The following is a 19,385-nucleotide window of genomic DNA, read 5'->3' as shown; positions in this document are numbered from 1 at the left end:
TTTCGCTACTGGATTCTGCAGCTAGAAGAATCTACATGTCTACATGACAATGAAAAGACGGTCATGCAAAATAAAGCTTAAAAAAAAATACTTTGGGGAGATTGCTAATGCTGGGCTGGATGTTATTACTCACCCAGTATCCAGGGGAAGCCAACAGTTAGGGGTTCGCTGCTACACCTAAGGCCACAACTTATTCTGCAGCGCTTTCAGGTAATTTTTGTTTATTATCCCCCACCAAGCTGGGTACTTGGAAGGATGGAAGGCTAAGTCAACCTTAAGCCGGCTACCTGAACCATGCTGGGATGAACCCACAACTTTCAGGTTGTGAGAGAAAGCTTAGGACTGCATTCTGCTGCCTTAACACTCTTCCAACACAAGGCCCATGAGAAGCAAATGATTCGGGTTCATTATTCTATTGTTGGCTCGCGTTTAGACTGAATAATTATCGTTCACTTTCCCTCAATTGAACGATTTTTGAAAGATAATCATTACTTCTAAACACACCTTAAAGAGGTTGTCCCGCGGCAGCAAGTGGGGTTATATACTTCTGTATGGCCATATTAATGTACTTTGTAATGTACATCGTGATTAAATATGTGCCATACAGAAGTTATATACTCACCTTCCCTGCGCTGGCGTCCCCGTCTCCATGGTGCCGTCTAATTTCAGCATCTAATCGCCCGATTAGACGTGCTTGCGCAGAAGGGTTTTCTCCCTTCTGGTCGGTCCGGGCACGAGCGGTGTTCTGGCTCCGCCCCCTTCTACGCGTCATCTCGTAGCTCCGCCCCCATCACGTGTGCTGATTCCAGCCAATCAGGAGGCTGAAATCGGCAATTGAACGCACAGAGCCCACGGTGCACCATGGGAGAAGACCCGCGGTGCATCGTGGGTGAAGATCCCGGTGGCCATCTTGGAGGAAAAGAAGGAAGAAGTTGCAGAGAGGGGATTCGGGTAAGTAAAATTTTTTTTTTTTATTTCAACACATCCCTTGGGTTTGTCCTGTGCTGAACGGGGGGCCTATGCAAAAAAAAAAACCCTGTTTCGGCGCGGGACAACCCCCTTAAGCCCTACTATCCCGACCACTTCCCTGTATTTCCCAGAGTCTATACACGTTCCCCTGAGCGCTGGTTTCCACATTTTTCTTTGTAGATTTGATGTGGCCCTCCATGGCGAGAGCCGCCTGCAGACACAATTGCACGTTATCATGGGCCTATTGGCACATGTCCCAGGAAATTGTACGGAACTCCTCCGTTACTGCGGCTCAAAGATGATGCCCCCTGTCGAGAAGTGTTTCTTCATGCTCATGAGAAGAGCGAGTGTGATATGTGAATCACTTATGTCGCATCTGAGATCCACAACACTTTCACAAACTTTGTATATAGAATTTTCGTCCACCTTATATAGTGAAATATAAAAAAATAATAACATCTTGAAAACAACCTATAAAGTATGCAACCCACAGCATGTGGCCACGACGCCACAAAGTCTGGCATATAGATTGCAGCTCTAAGTGAGTTTTGGAGTCATTTATAATGCATTTCTTTCATCTGAGAGTATTCGAGGCTTTGTCACTTAGAGACAAAGTTTCCGCATAACATATTCCGAAGTGGAGAGAAGACCATTTACTCTTGTCAGCTGTCACTGTGGTAGGACCCTCATGAATATACATAATCTTTATTTGTCTGGTACTCATTGAGAATAATATGTATATGTCAGTGTGCAGGGACCAAGAGGAAGACTCCGGAACAAAACCAGAGTCTCGAATTGTAAGGATTTTGTATATACCTTAGTGAAAATTCACGTGGCCCTAACATTACATTGTACTGGGGCAGAACATCATATGGCCCCAAAGCAAAGAGTCCCCATTCCCTTCACTGGGAAAAACAATATGCATAGTCTGTATAGTAACCTCTTAATACAGAGCACAAATTATGCCAGAAAGTGTCTGTGGTACTAGATATAGCTAGAAACAACCATAGATTGTCCAAATAGTACTGTGCTGTGCCCTAATACCACCATACAATGCTCAAATAGCAAATGACTGCATTGCCAATCAATAGTGAAAACAAGATTCAAAATAATTCCACCAAACAGTGGCCAAATTGCAAATGAGTGCATTGCCAATCAATACTACACAAGAAACCCCAGATAATACCGCCATACATTGCCCAAATGACTGCATTACCAATCAATAGTACAAAAGAGATTCCAAATAATACCACTAAACAGTGTTCATATTGCAGATGACTGCATTGCCAATAAATAGTACAAAAAAATGTTAGATAATACCGCCATACATTGCCCAAACAACTGTATTACCAATCAATAGTACAAAAGAGATTCCAAATAAAACCACCATACAGTGCCAAAATAACAGAGAACTGCATTGCCAATCAGTAGTACGTAACAGTGCCCAGATAATACCGCTATATAGTGCCCTAATAACAAAAGAACCACACTGCCAATCAAAAGAGGCCAGATACCTATAATAGCGCTATATAGTGCCTACAAAAAAGGTTATATAATGCTCAAATAATACTTCCTACAGCGCCCAGGACCAACATTTAGTTCCCAGTCATTTCATTCTAGTCTCCATGTAATAGCCTACAAACAGTTTCCAGAGACCGTGCTGTGCAGAGATCAAACAATAACCCTATGGTGAGAATGAGTTGTGCTCACTGATGACTCATAGGTAATTAATATGACTCCAATCACTTCCAGAGCTGTATCTACAAGCTTTCTTATCACTTAGCTCTCCCCATAGTGTCTGAATGCAGCTCCGGGGTGATTGGACTATAAGACCCTCCTGTTTTGGGACCAAATTCTGTCCTGGGACCACAAGCCTAGCATATAACCTGTCATTGTTCTTCTCTGCTGTCCGTTCTGCTGGTTAAGGCTGGCTGCACACGACCGGGTCGGATTCTGCATGCAGGAGGCCACAGCGCAATCCAACCCTGTCCCTGGCCGGCATCCGCACGTCCCTGCTTTCTTCTTTCGCTGGCTGTACTGCGGGTGGTCCACAGGGCGAGCCATCAGACAGGCACAGTATAGTTTTTTGTTTTTTTTTTAAATCCTGGCTTATCCTGCGTCGTCGCTAGGCGATGACGCTGTATCCACAACCTTTCCGCAACGTCATTGTGGAACGGCCGTGGATTGGATGGCTTCCATTGCATCCGTGCAGAATCCACACAGAAATGAAGCATGCTGCAATTTCTCCTCCGCGAGCGGAAAATTGCAATTGATTTCCGCTTGTGTAGAGGAAAACGCATTTTGCCATAGCATTCTATGGGCAGCAGGGGCGTAACTATAGGGGATGCAGAGGATGTGATTGGACCCAGGAGCCTTAGGGGGCCCATAAGGCCTCTCTTCTTCATATAGGGAGCCCAGTACAATGAATAAAGCATTATAGTTGGGGGCCCTGTTACAGGTTTTGCATTGGGGCCCAGAAGCTTCAAGTTACGCCTCTGATGGGCGGTATTTGCTGTGGAATCCAGAGGCGGACACCCGCTCCTGATTCCGCAATGCAAATCCGCCCATGTGCAGGCGGCCCAAGGGTCCCATTTTCGGTTGTCCAAGATGGTCAATGCTATCTTCAGACAACCTAATCACCATAGTTCATTTGTAGTATTAGACTACCAACGCACTCTAAATGCTCTCTGATTGGCCAAGGCTGCTCACATGATCAGTACTGGTTAAACAAAGAGCAGCGCACAATGTGCATTAGCTAGATAGAAAATTGCAGCGGTCATCTTGGACAGATCAAAATTGGGAGCAGAACTGGTGGACTGGATGAACATGTGCAGGTTGTATACTCCCAAACCCTCCAGTCCCAGGACAGAATATTGTCCTGAAACCAGAGGGTCGCCTTCAGATAAGTACAAGATAAGAAAAGAAAAGCATTTACAATGTTGCTTCTCTTGTATGAAGGCAATATGTAGATTCAAACAGCAAAATGATGTTCAGATGAGGAGTCTACCCTTCAAAGGATTGTATGGGACTAGAAAAATTAGGCTCATTTCCCCAGAAACAACTCCACTCTTACCCACAGTGAACAGTGCAGAGCTGCAATACCACACACAGCCTGTGCACAAGAGTGGCGCTGTTTTAGCATTTTTGTTTTACTCTCAGACAATTCTTTTAAGATCCAATACAAACAATAAAGTACAAATTGGTCACAGCTCATTTCCAGCAGCAATCACAATGACTGATTACCCTACAAGCGTATTTATATCCTGGATGTCCTGTCGACGGAATAATGAGTTGCAGTGGGAGTTACTTTGTCAATTTTTTACATTTTTGTTTTTCATCAAACTTTACACTGCTAACACTGTCAATGATAAAATAAGAGAAAGTGAGCTGTCATCCTAATCACCAAGACAAGACTGAGCGGCCGTAGAAATCTGGAGATATTGAAATTACCATCAAGAAATTATCCATCTTGACGCTTGGGAGGAGAATGCGTACATAAAATATGAGATAAATGGTGGAATAAAAACACAAACACATTCATATTATAGCAGGGAGTGTGAGCAGATGGGAAGCTATGCTCATCATAATAATTAGCTTTATGTATTATCTATCTATCTCATATCTATCTATCCATCTATCTATCTTATATCTATCTATCCATCTATCTATCTATCTCATATATATCTATCTATCTATCCTCTATCTCATATCCATCTATCTATCTCCTATCTATCTATCTCATATATATCTATCTATCTCATATCTATCTATCTATATATCTATCTATCTCATATCTATATATCTATCTCATATCTGTCTATCTAGCTATCTATCTCATATCGATCTATCTCATATCCATCTATCTATCTCCTATCTATCTATCTCATATATATCTATCTATCTCATATCTATCTATCTATCTATCTATATATCTATCTATCTCATATCTATATATCTATCTCATATCTGTCTATCTAGCTATCTATCTCATATCGATCTATCTCATATCCATCTATCTATCTCCTATCTATCTATCTCATATCTATCTATCTATCTATCTATCTATCTATCTATCTATCTATCCATCTATCTATCTATCTCATATTGATCTATCTATCTATCCATCTATCTCCTATCTATCTCCTATCTATCTATCTCATATCTATCTATCTATCTATCTATCTATCTATCTATCTATCTATCTATCTATCTCCTATCTATCTATCTCATATCTATCTATCTACCTATCTATCTATCTATTTATCGCATATCTATCTATCTCATATCTATCTATCTATCTTGTTTCCCCAAAAATAAGACAGTGTCTTATATTAATTTTTGTTCAAAAAGGTTTAACTTTTATACATGTATAGCTGCCTGGACACTATTTAAATTGACTTTTTAAATTAACTGTTAGCAGGGCTTAATTTTGGAGTAGGGCTTATATTTCAAACATCCTCAAAAAGCCTGAAAAATCATTTTGCATCCTCAAAAATTCTGGAAAATCATGCTGTGTCTTATTTTCAGGGTATGTCTTATTTTCAGGGAAACAGGGTATCTATCTATCTATCTATCTATCTATCTATCTATCTATCTATCTCATATCTATCTATCTATCTATCTATCTCATATCTCTCTCTCATATCTATCTCTCTCATATCTATCTCAAATCTATCTATCTATCTATCTATCTATCTATCTATCTATCTATCTATCTCTCTTATCAATCTATCTATCTATCTCATATCTATCTATCTATCTCTCTATCTCATATCTGTCTGTCTATCTATCTATCTATCTCATATCTATCTCTCTCATATCTATCTATCTATCTATCTATCTATCTATCTATCTATCTCAAATCTATCTATATATCTATCTATCTCTCTCATATCAATCTATCTATCTATCTCATATCTATCTCATATCTATCTCTCTATCTCTCTATCTATCTATCTATCTCATATCTATCTATCTCTCTATCTCATATCTATCTATCTATCTATCTATCTATCTATCTATCTATCTATCTATCTATCTATCTATCTATCTATCATATGTCTATCTATCTCAAATCTATCTATCTATCTCTCTCATATCAATCTATCTATCTCATATCTATCTATCTCCTATCTATCTATCTATCTATCTATCTCTCTCATATCTATCTATCTATCTATCTATCTATCTATCTATCTCATATCTATCTCTCTCATATCTATCTATCTATCTATCTATCTCATATCTATCTATCTATCTATCTATCTCATATCCATCTATCTATCTCATATCTATCTATCTCATATCTATCTATCTATCTATCTATCTCATATCTATCTATCTATTCCATATCTATCTATCTATCCCATATCTATCTATCTATCTATCTATCTATCTATCTATCTATCTATCTATCTATCCCATATCTATCTATCTATCTATCTGTCTGTCTGTCTGTCTGTCTGTCTGTCTATCTATCTATCTATCTATCTATCTATCTGTCTTTCTATCTCATATGAATATGTTTTCCACTGAGAGGTAAAAAGATTCTAAAAATCCAAAATGATGACTTCCCTATTAAAACATATAGTGCACAATAAAAGGTAACTTATATATTTTACACCCATGTATAATATATAATTTGGCAATGACTTTGTCCTTTGTTTACTTTTCAGTCAGTTTTATTTCTTTTTCACGCTCATGAAATGAATATATTTTATTCTACAATAAACCCTACACTGGTGACAACAACCCTCCTACTGACCACACTGGATGACAGTTGTCACCTTGTGCCTGTGAGTGGTGACACCTCCTTAGTCCACGCAGACCAGAGACGACTTGTCTGTCCAATTGTGCTACATTTTACCTGCATTTACATGTAGAAACTATTAAGACAGAGCTGACACGTCACTACTAAGAATTACCAGGACTGGATACAAGTGTAACAAACCCTCGGATGTGGGAAGTGGTCTGTAGAGCAGTGGAATATTAGCAAGAATTGTCCTATTCACTGACAGCAAATATAGATCTTAAAAATAGTAAGAAATGGGAAGACATTATATATTTTAAAGTTGCTAAATGTCTCATAAAATGAAGATTTATTTCCTTAAACCAATGTCTAAATATCCCCAGTGTAGATATAAGGCTACAGATGTAACAAAGTTTAACTTGACTGATGACTTTATTTCTCTTAAGGCCTCCTGCCCACGGATGGAGCGGGATACGTCCACCGTTTCACACCACGGGAATCCCGCAGGGATAAAAAAAACAGCCCCCACTGGGGATCGTGGAAAAACGCACTTTTTACCACATTTTTGCACGATCTCCATTATTACTATATTAATAGAGACCTCCCACAGCGGAAAAACGCAGTAAAATAGAACATGCCGCGATTTTTTTTTCACGGTGTAAATCAATAGCGGAATCCCACATGTGAGGACTTAATCATTAGGTCCAATAGAACCTAATAGCTGCGTTATTCCACCACGGATTTACGCCACGGGGATCATGGCATAAATCCGTCCGTGGGCATTCGCCCTAAACCATTAAAATGCTATCATCCAATCCAAACTTAACACAATGAAAGCCATTGACAACAATGGAAAGGGCAAATAAACTGTGATACAGAAGGTTTTCTTAACGTGTTATGAAACAAGTTCAACTTTTCTGCATCTATACAAAATAACTTTCTGACTGCCTGCAACCAGCACTAGGGGGAGCTGAGGAGAGCTTTCTGCATAATGTTATACATAGAAGGGGTGGTTCTCCAGCTTTATACGGCCGTGATAATTAAAATGAAACCACTGATTTCAATGAATTTGAGTGATTTCGTTTTCACTATCGGGATTCTTGTCCGTTAATTGTACGGACAAGAACAGATAGGACATGCCCTATACTTCCAGGACATAGCTAATACCAGGACCTATTTTCATACCCTGCGCTATGGCACGGAGTTTGAACGGCCAGAGAGGTGACAAAAAAGCCTAGTTCAGGCACAACTATACTCGGTACCTGTGAGCCGCCCTAACTCAACGTATAATAACACAATGTATAACAGGCTCCCCCTAAATGTGGCAGGAGGGAGTCAAAGTTGTATCATCTAGATGGGTTGTATCAGAATCACACGTTTTCCCCTGTCCACAGGACAAGGTATAACTTGCTGATCAGCAGAGGTCTCACCAATGAGACCTCCACCAACTCCGAGAACAGAGCTCCCATGTCCCCCATCCTCCTCACTGTGGGCTTACTGCATAGGCCACAGCGAAAAGACTATATAGAGCGCTGGTTGTGCAAGCACACTGCCGCTCCATTAAGTATCAATGGGACTGCTGGAGATAGTTGAGTGGCAGGTGCTTGGGTGTTTCTGTCAACCCTACTGAAATGAATGAAGCTAGAGCCGCGCATGCTCAGCCAGCGCTCTATTCATTCTTATGTCACAATGGGGAGCGAATCCCATGTCCCCCTCTGCCTGTCACTGTGGGAATCAGTCCCACAGTGACAGGCAGAGGGGGACATGGAATTCCCATTCTCTGGATCGGTGGGGTCTCAGCCATGAGGCCCCCACGTTCATCAAGTTATCCCCTAGCCTGTAAATTGGGGGATACGTTGTCATTCTGATACAAGCCCTTTAACCCTATGTCTACTTAGGAGCTTTCAAGCTTTGTGTTAGAGAAATAATGCTTTAGACGTAATGACGATGTATTAGCAAACTAATTAGCATAGAATTCTGCACCTTAAAACAACAAGGTATCTAAAGGTGGACATTCCGTTTAACCCCTATCGTGGACAGGGGGAGAGAAAATATCTTGTTTTGCAGCCTGAACAACCTTTTTCTGTTATAGAAAAACACAACAAATCTAAGCAGAAACATTTCAAGGCTACAGCAACTCAAACTATATTGTAAACATCATACAAAATGGACTTCTTTTGATTTTGCTAAGCTTTCAAGGCCAGTCAAGCCTTCGGGCAAAATGACGTCTTCAGTGAACTAGAATTCAACTTCTTACATTCTGTAATCTGGTGCAGTCTTATCTCCATTGTATGGAATGTGTTTTTCTTCTCTATCCTCACACGTTTCTTCTCTCCTTCTCTCTTCCAGAACCCGGTTCGGCTCCCAACCACAGCGTGACGTATACAGTATCGCCTCTTCTTCTCGCAGTTGTGTCTTTCACGTTAGTCTCCCTCTTACGTACAATCTAAATTAGAAAAAAAAAAAGAATTTCTGGAAATAATTATCAAGACAGGCAGTGAAAGAGTATTAAACAAAAAAAATTACATCACAACAAAATACAAAAACATAAAAAACAACAAAACATGAAAAAAATTATTTTTTTTTAGATGGAATCCAACACTGTGAGGGAACAAATTATGCATTTTTGAAAACAACGCATCATTGACTTTCTTCGCCTTTTAAAAGGGAGGAGAGAGGTGGATTTTACCAGTGATTAAAAAAAAAAAGACCTTTGAGTGGGCCATTGTACACTAGAAAACATTAAGACTCCAGATAAAAATTCGGGAAACAATTAGAAGGATCCTTTTTTGCGAGAGGCGGAGTAAGAAGACAGTGATTGCCAATCAAGATGAACCTCATTAGTGTTTTAGAAGACATTAATTTGCAATTTTGCCCCTTGCAGCACTGAAGAGACAGCAACCATCTTCAGCTCTGGGAGGGCAGAAGACTTAAGTGTAGATGCCCAATGTACCTCATTTCTCTTCATGAATGGATCTTCTCCAGCCACCTTAATGTTACGAGTCAGCTCCCCTGCCTGACCTTGTGTCTCCATCACCATTACTGTGTACATGATCCCCTCCAAACCCCTCACCAAACCAACGTCGATACTTCCAGTGAAGTATGTGTGGAATTTATACCCTATTATAGCCACCAATGTGGACATCTCAACCCACAATTCTGCGAGGTTTCAAACTATATGAGATAGAACATGAACCGAGTGTGACATCAGTTCAGTAGATATCCTACTGGGTAAGGTCTTCTCCATTATTTCCTAGAAGACTATCCGGACCTCTATACTACAACAAGTTGGATACAATTAAGACTTAGTGGATCATCAGTGTTTTGTACCTGCATCTCCTGTCCTCCAAAAAATGTGGACATTACAAGAGCAAGTTGGGTTTGGATCCCCTAGTAGAGCACGGAGAACCACAAACGTTGGTTTGAAGGTTGGGTGATGGGTGTTTAATGGATGTTGTACCCAACATATCAGGGACAGCAGGGAGAGTATGCAACTAGAACCTTAAATATGAAAATCTTGAGATACATAAGGGATAACGCACAGTCCCTTCTAGTTTCATATGCCTGTCATTCATCACCAGTGTCTGTGACATTCTTGTGGGTATTATACAGACCCTGTGCCCCTTTTGTAGATGAAAAAGAAGGGGATCAAAGGGCCTTGAGTATTGTCTGACTGTTAGCTGTCTGTCTGCATGGTCCTATCACTGATTGCAAGCCCCCAGGTCCGCCCTTACTCCCCATTGAGTTATGCTGACATTGGAATGGACTCAATCCTTGCGGCCTGTTAATGTTTGTAATTTGCACTGTGTGGAGATTGAAGGGGCTTAGGTTAGCAAAATTATCAAGCTTCTGTTGTCCATTTTAATTTTTTTTTCTGGGGCCTGTAATTCCTAGGATCCCCTCCAAAAATGTCCTATAAACCTCTTAAAAAGCAGCCAATGGGGGAGATTACCCTTGCTCCCCCTTCACCCCCCCCAAAAAAACATGGGCCTGCCCCAAGCGTGTCTTTGTCCCGGCGTCTGTTTGTCCCATTCACCTCTCCATAACAGATACACAGGAGGCCGATCAGCAAAAACGGCCCCAACAAGAGCTTCCAAGGTGTGCGTCAAAGCAATGCATTCTGGGATTTCACATTCTTTGTTCCTGCGTGCGGGGGAGGGGTGTTTAGCATTTATGTTGGGGCATCTGATGGCTCATCAATGGAAATTCTAGGCAGATTTTTCTTTCATTTATCTGGGATGACTTTGGTTTTTTTTTTGCAAAATGATAAAAGATACTTGTGAATATTGGCAACAAATGTATAAAGTGTTATAATATAACAGAGAGAAAACTCTACTTCAGATCTGGGTGATATTTTTTTTGAAGACTCGTCCGTTTCTTATGTCTAACAAAAATTTCTATAAAAACCTGCATAACAGTAGAGAAGTCTGCCTCCGAGGTCAGATGATGGATGGTAGGGACAGCAGACGTATTGTGAACCCATACATTCTATAATATAGGTCTGCAGGAGGAAGTCAACTGGAGACAACTGTCTCTCTAGCGCAAGCTATAGGGGATGTAAGAAAGACAGGTCCATCTGGAGGATAGCCAATTTGCATACATTTTCCCAGGGAGCATTGCTCTACCAGCTGGATCTCTACAAGAAGAAGCAGTACCTTCCGAGATATAATATAATATAGGTCCAAATACTGTTGTATACTATTCTCACTGCCTCTTTTTCTAGCCTGTTGCTAGGTCGGTGCATAAACAACTTCAAGGAGCCCATCCTTATCTCCTTGGGTGACGTCAAGGATTTCCAATAATCAGAAGCATGTATGTAGTTCCTCATAAATAGCCTGATCGTAAGATCATGAATTTGGGTAATAAGTGGGTAGCTTAATTGGGTTTTCCAAGACTTACAGTAGCTACTGATGACCTATTCTCAGAATAGTTCATTAGTGGTTGATCACTGGATTTCAGCTGTTTGTTGGGTCCACTGTTAGTGCAGCAGAGCTGGAAGCAGACAGCATGGTCCGCACTGCAATGGCTAGGTTGGAAATTTAGGCACATCTCAATGTTGAATTCAATGTCTGCTGTCCACTTTTGACTCAGTCAGTACTGACAGCAGGCCTGGTAAACAGGTGATCAGCAGGGATCCTTAGCAGTGAACCCCCATAGATCAACTATTGATAACCTATCCTGAGGTCATCAATAGTTAAAGTGACTCTCCAGTTTCAGGACAAAATTCTGTCCTAGGACCAGGAGGAATGGTTAGTACATTATGCGCACTTGTTCTTCTGTTCTTCTCTGCCGTCTCTTCGATCTCCCGCTTTTGGATACCATTTTCTGCTGTTCAAAATGGCCGATGCAATTTTCAGATTACCTAATCCTTATAATGCATTGGTAGTACTAAACTATCAATGCACTATATGTGCTCTCTTATTGGCCAGTGCTGCTCATGTGATCAACACTGGCCAATCAGATAGCAGTGCACAGTGTGCATTAGCTAGATAGGAAATCGCAGCAGCCATCTTGGACTGTTGAAAACTGAGACCAGAAAAGGCGGATCGAATAGACGGCAGAGCAGAACAAGTGCAGATAATATACTCCCACCCCATCTGGTACCAGGACAGTATTTTGTCCTAAAACCGGAGGATTGCTTTAAAGGTGGTTTCACATCTGCACTGGGGATTCTGCTTTCCTGCTTCATTCAGGGAGCAGGAAAGGGGAATCCCCGTGGCTGAATGTTTCCGTCTTTGGACAGAACCGCACAGCGTCAGGCGGACCCCATTTTCTGCTCAGCTGCCCGGTTTTTGGATGAAAGAAAAAGCTTTTTCTCCAGGTATTTTCATTCCGATGGATGTGCGATGGAACCTCCGTCCAAAGGTTGCGATGCAGATGTGAAACCACCCTTCATTCTGGAAAGAGACCTGTTGGAAGATCTTTAAGGTCTCTTTTAAATAAAATTAAAGACCACCTGTGAGAAAACCTCTACTCCTATGACAGCTTTTCCTGGTTCTGCCCTCTGGTGGCACTGCTTATCATACAAGTCATTCTTGATACAATGTTTATGAACAGCTCTAGAAAAGCTATATATATTCCAGAGTACCTATAATAAAGCTGCATGGACAGAGCACATCACACATGATCAGGAAGTGTTTTCATGGGGACACACTTGGATCATCAGCTAACAGTTTGGCAAAGAAATAAGATACTGGAAAAAGCTATTTTAAAACATTAAAGATCATCTGTAGTTCTTCTTTAACTTGAAAATAACCTGATAGGTTTAGACATATCAGGACTGACATCTGTATGAGGATTGTGAAGCCTTTGGCCGCATCTTGAAATCTGCTTTTACGTATTTTATAAGTTACATCATCTCTTCCTCTCCATTCACCCCCAAAGTTAAAATTCTACTACTTTCCTGTTATCTGATTGCAATGCAATGTGGGAGCTGAGATATTGTTAAGAATGGAGTCCTATTTACGCTGAAGCCATCTGAGCTTTGTCCCATACATAAAGCCCCTTCCCATACATAAAGCCCCTGTCTACATCATTTGTTTTGGATCTGACTATCCATGTAAAAAAGGTCCTCAAATATTTCAATTCCACAGTGGCAGCAGGAGTACATACTATAGACTGACATTTCCTTTTTCTACAGCTCATCTTTTAGCTTTGCTGTGTAGACAGGGATGGAGTCAGCAGAGTCATCTCATAATCATTAGTGAGCAGTTTCAACAAAGTACTATTAGAGGGTGGGGTCTGCAGAACAGAGTTATCTCATGATAATTAGGGGAAAATGGCATGTGGCAGCTCTGTTGTACTGCTGGAGGCCTAGAGAAAGCAGGATAGTACCACTATGCACACAAATTAGGTTCTGTATGCAGCTCTTGTGCCACTCCCTCGCTTCCGAATGAGGGGCTGCACACCATCACTTCCTTTAGTCTATATTAGGGCACTTTTACATGGGATGATTGTTGTGCTTTCACACAGAAGTGATGATCACTCACTGAATGGGGCAGAGCACACAGGAGATCTCTTCCGGCTACCTGCCTTCATTTAGGCCTCCCTCAAACAGGCGTTTGCAGAATCGTGGCTTTTTTCAACTCTGCGTTTACTGCGGTGTCATGCATTTTTCACAATGTTTTGGCTGTGTTTTTAGCACAGCTGAAAATACAGCCAAGGATGCTGAAAAAAAAAGAATCAATAGTCACCCAGCTGGCACTGTCCGAGTCCCTGCCACTATTCTCCAGAGCTCCCGGCACTTGTCATCGCCGACAGAGGATCTTTTGCTAGTGACAGGGGTTCTCCAGCAAGAGATTGCTCTGATTGGCTGATGCCGCTGAGTGTAAGCAGGCTCAGCCAATCACAGCCAGCGCTGGATGCACCAATCCCAGCTATTCATTGAATGGTTGTGAATGGTACATCGAGCGCCGGCTCTGATTGGCGATGTCGGCGCTTCTGAATCAATCAGAGCAATCTCTCACTGGGAGGTGGGGATTTCAATCCCTGTCACTAGCAATAGATGCTATGCCGGCTTGATAAGTGGCCGGCAGCCTTTCAGGAGCTCCGGAGATCAGCGGCAGGGACTCCGACAGTGCCAGCTAGGTGAGTATTCCTTTTTGGTTTTAGGTAGTGCCGCTAGCGCTTGCGTTTAGCTCTGCTAAAAACATGGTACCAAGTTTTTAGTTGTGCTGAAAACTAAGCGAATCCAACAAGTGAGTGTTTCTTGCTCACCTGGCCTGTCGGATTCCATGTTCACTCGTGATTGTTATTTTGAGCGATCACTCAGGCAACATTGGCCATGTAAGGGTACCCTTAGTCTATCAACAATCTTCAGACCATTAAAAGCGGTTGTTTGGTGGCAGGACCCCATTGCTCCTAAACCAGTAACTGTCTTAAAACAACAAAAAAAGAGCAGTACTTACCCTTTCGAGGATCTAGTGCTGCAGCCCTGCCAGTATTTGTTGAGATGATGTCACAGGAAGTCACCTGAGTGCTGCAGCCAATCAGAGGCTGCAATGTCACAGTGCACTCATCAGGCATCAGCGCTCACATCCTGGGCGCAATGATGCCAGGAGGCATATTTGGTATTTCAGCTGCACTTCAGTAGCGGTGAGCGATTCCAGCGACCTGATTGGTTGTTGGGTACACACCCCCGTCCCCCTTTGGAGTTATGCACGAGTGGGCAGCCCATTAAATAAGCAGCAGCAGGCAACTAAGGCCAACCCTAAACCCAAACCCTAAACCTAACCCTAAACCGTAACCCTAAACCTAACCCTAATCCTAAACCTAACCGTAAACCTAACCCTAAACCCTAACCCTAAACCTAACCCTAAACCCTAACCCCCCCGCTGGTCTCGTGAAGTAGCACTCGTACACATCTCCAAAGGGGGGGGTGTACCCAACAACCAATCAGGTCGCTGGAATTGCTCACCGCTACTGAAGTGCGCTGAAATACCAAATATGCTGCTAGGAGTTCATAATGGTGATACTGCAGCCTCTGATTGGCTGCAGTGGTCAGGTGATTTCCTGTGACATCATCTTCCACAACAAACACCGGGAGGATGGCAGGGCTACAGTGCTGGATTCCCGCGGCAGACAATGGGTAAGTATTGTTCTTTATGTTGTTTTAACATAGTTGGTGGTGTAGAGGCAATGTTGTCCAGCAACCGGATAACCCCTTTAATGCCTGTCCATTCCAGGTACCATAAAGTGCACACCCTGCGGCTATTGTCCCTGGAATGTGAAAATGAATATACGGGCCACGTTTATATGTTTCAGCTTAACTGTGATCCATAAAGGAGTTGCCTTACTTCTAAAGCCGTATTTACCCAGGCGAGTGTGAAACTCAAACCAATATCGCACTTGCAACCTGCGCTTCTTCTGCATTTGCAATGTATTTCGTAAGAAATACGCATCACGCCGCTGACATTTTTTTCAGTTCCATAGAAAATAATGGACAATATTACCCAAAAATAGGACACGCTGCAAGAGGAAAATTGTAAATACATTAATAGATAATTTTCACACGCAAATTCTGTGCATCCTGCGACACATAGAAATCGGGCATGAAAATCGCTGCGGTAAATATGCCCAATTCTTGATGATCTATTCTTAAGAAAAGTCATCAATAGTTGATTGTTGGTGGTCCGCCGCTCAGGACCCCGTGGATCAGCTCTTCCTCCAGGCCAGAGTTCTAATGTACAGAGCTATTTTGGTGCTGGAAGCAGACGGCTCTGTACATTGTGCAGTTGGCCTGGTGTAGTCCTGTTGAAGTGAATGGGACTCAGCCTGCAGTACCAACCTCGACCACCGCACCGCAGCGATCAGCCGCTGCATCGTTCATATTAAACAGGCCGCCGTTCATCTATGAATGACTGCCTGTTTACTGTGAATGGAGACAAGTTTGAATGATCCCCAGCCCGCTCAGAGCAATAACCCTACTATGTAAAAGCACAGGAGCGATCATCACTGGGATGGCTTCTTCCATCTGTATTATCACATATACTGGACTATTATCTGGAAGTGTAAACTATATCCATGATTAGAATTGAAGAGGGACTCTAGGCTCCTGCCAATACTCTGCAGATGTAGCAGTGCTGAATATGTTATTGAACTGTCTGCGGCTGCATCTATTCTATACCATGATTACTAACCAACCTACGGTAAGAGAGTGCAGTTCTTTGGAAAACCAAAGTATATCATGAAGTACGTGCCAAACTCAACCTGCTACATCTATATGGATAGAAATCTCCTGATTTCTCTCTGGAAGTTTAGTTGCTTTCAGTTTTTAATAAAGTGTAATACAAACCAGCTCTCTATGTACTAACTGAGCAAGAAGAGCTGCAGTGTAAAGTAGAGGCATAACTTGAAGCTCCAGGGGCTTAGCGCACAGGCCACCCACCAATCATGTGCCATATTGGTGTCAACATTTGTGACAGAAGGACCTTTGGATCCCCGCAGAAACAAGGGCACAGGTGAGAGTATCTCTGCCCCCCTATAGGTTCACCGCCGGTATAAAGCACGGAAGAGGAACAAAGAAGCAGCTTAAGGCTCTAATAAGACAAGAAATGGATTTCAGACATCTCCCTGTTGTGTAAGGACCATCCATCCCAGGAAGAAGCACATCAAGCACACTGTGACATCAAGTTGACAGGTGAAAAGAGTCATTTCTGCTTTTAGTGCATCTCTGTGTGTAGATATTATCACTGCTGATTTAATTGGGTGTCGTTTTTAATTGTTCTTTCCTTGCTGTAATTGAAATCAGCTTCTGACGTCCTGCTGAGCTTCTTCTTCTATACAGCAGCCAATGAAGAAAAGCAAAGCAGCAGTATAAAGCATGTAGGACGGACAAAACAGCATCCTTAGTTTCTAATGAGACATGAGGCTGATTTCAAACTACCATAAACCAACTGTGGACAATATTATCACCAAAATTAGGCCGAATGGTGATGGAAATGAGTGATAGGTTAATGCCTACATGTTGTCACCTATTGGAAGGTCGTCAGTCTGGGAGTTAACATCCAAGATTTTAGTAAGCTTCACAGCCCGACTAAGTATATACACCAAAGCAGAATGCTCATGTGCCTATGGTTGGTTGGTTGGTTGGTTGGTTGGTTGGTTGGTTGGTTGGTTGGTTGGTTGGTTGGTTGGTTGGTGAAGGGCAGTGCAAGTCCAGTTCTTCTTGTGGAGACCACCACAGGAGAGGATACCACCAGGGTGTCTTACAACTCATGCAATGCTCCCTGGGAAAAAGCTATAGATGACTGATGGCACTATGTGGGCATTATTCCATCACTCATTTGCATATCTTTTTCCCATAGAGCATTGCCTGGCCATTAACACTCTCTACACCCTCATGGTACCCTCCACAAGGAGTCAAAGGGATGGCTTCTCAGCTAGTCAATCAGACCCCTACTGTACATAGGTAAAGCGCAAGAACCCCAAAGCATCTGTCTGCATATTGGTATTCTGGTTTGGATTATATTCCTAGTTGTGTTAATAGTGTAGCTAACTGACAATAGGTGATATTGCGGGATTGTCACTGGTTTGCATGGCCTATAAAGTGCTATACACACTTGTGTTGCTCTCCATAAGGAGAAACCATTGAGCAGGGTATTGGACCCGATGACCCTGGACAAGTCATCCAATAAGGAATCAGCACTGGGGCGCTCGCGTGTTTAGAAGAAAATCATTGCCTCTATGACCAACCAAGCTGAGGAGATCAATAGTGTCGCCCTTAAATTCTACACAACTTCATATAATATTAAATGGCATCGAAAGGGGGTTCTACAGGTACTGCTTCTCCCCTTATCAAATATACTTCTTTGCTTCCTCCTTAGCTAACAGGCCCTAAGATAAAGGTTCCTCCTGTCTGCTTTGGAGTGATAGCGTTGAATGCGCCTGCTCTGGCATATTCTAACCCTCGTTCCGTTGCGCTGATAGTAGATACAGTGTTTATAAGGATCAGATTTCAGCCATAAACCAAAGCATTGATCATCACAACAAACCACAGTCATCACTTGGGGGGATTTACATTAAAACAAATTATGCACTGTGCCAATTAAATGCTCTTTATATGGTGAATCTCAATGGGGCACTTAATTTCCAGACGAGGCATTTACTCTGCAAGTTGTTAACACATCATCAGGTCCTGTGTTTTATCTGCTTTGAATACTGTACATCAGAGAAAATGGGCAGATTATAGCAGAAAGCTGTCAGACATTCCTTTCACCACATCTACTAAGTTCTACGCACTTTCAGATACTTTTTGAAACTCGTCTGACAAAGGGGCGTTTCTTTGTGGAAAAAGGGGCCTAGCCTAAATGTATCACAGTGTTCCTAAAATTGAATGGACTTTTTTACCAGTTTTCGGCCAAACATTAAGCCAAATATGAGGTTGTATAAAGTTAGACTAGACAGTCTCAAGATTCTCAGCTTATCATTCAGCAGAGCCACTGCAATAAATGTGGAGCATTTTATGACTGTCTAGTATAAGGGCCCTTTTACACAATAATTATCGCTCAAAATTAGTTCAAAAGCCATCTTTTGAGCGATAATCGTTGCATGTAAATGGGCGCCCATCGGGCACTTACCGGGCACTTTTCGTCCATCACTGAGTTCAGCTCAGCTTACAATCCATCAGGACTGATAAGACAGACCACACACCGAGTTCTCCGCGGGCAGTGCTGATAACATTCTTTCAGCTGCTGTCCTGCTGGAGAACAATAGTGATGTATTTAGAGAACAGACTACCCGCTGTTCTCTAAATGCATGCAAATAAAGCTACTTAGCCGATTAGTAGCTAATGCAAAGTGATCACTCAAAACTGTCAGTTTCTGATGAATTTTGAGGGATCATCTGTGTGTAAATGGGGCTTAAGGGCTCCTTCACACGGGCATATGCATTTTTGGGCATATCTCAGCACAACATAATTGCACTACATATGAGGATTTTTTGCATGTGTATCGGCATATTTTACTGTACTGAGCATGTATATTTGCACATAGCACACAAACACATCCTGATTTAAATGGCTTTTTAGCTTAATGACTTCCAGATGTGTTCTTTTTTTCACAGTTTCTGCGTGCATAAAACTGAATGACAGATCAGCTCGTGTAAACAGGCAGTTGTTCATCTAAGAATGACTGCCTGTTTACTGTGAATGGAGTTAGGCGTGGCGGTA

The 19,385-nt window shown here is 42.0% G+C and overlaps 1 protein-coding gene across 1 annotated transcript in view; it reads left to right on the top strand.

Moving 5' to 3' along the window:
* The window catches only part of IGLON5 (IgLON family member 5), a 443,482-nt gene extending 432,429 nt beyond the window's left edge, over positions 1 to 11,053 (top strand). Inside the window, 2 exon segments of the mRNA XM_066607050.1 lie at positions 9,068 to 9,142; positions 9,145 to 11,053. Of these exon segments, the coding sequence (XP_066463147.1) occupies positions 9,068 to 9,142; positions 9,145 to 9,173 (104 nt within the window). The 3' untranslated portion in view covers positions 9,174 to 11,053.
* Positions 11,054 to 19,385: the final 8,332 nt, after the last annotated feature.

This window comes from Eleutherodactylus coqui, chromosome 6 (assembly GCF_035609145.1).
Source record: "Eleutherodactylus coqui strain aEleCoq1 chromosome 6, aEleCoq1.hap1, whole genome shotgun sequence".
In the NCBI taxonomy this organism is placed as follows: domain Eukaryota; kingdom Metazoa; phylum Chordata; class Amphibia; order Anura; family Eleutherodactylidae; genus Eleutherodactylus; species Eleutherodactylus coqui.
The sequence above is the reverse complement of the archived record's forward strand: the minus strand, read 5'-3'. Positions and strand labels throughout refer to the sequence as shown.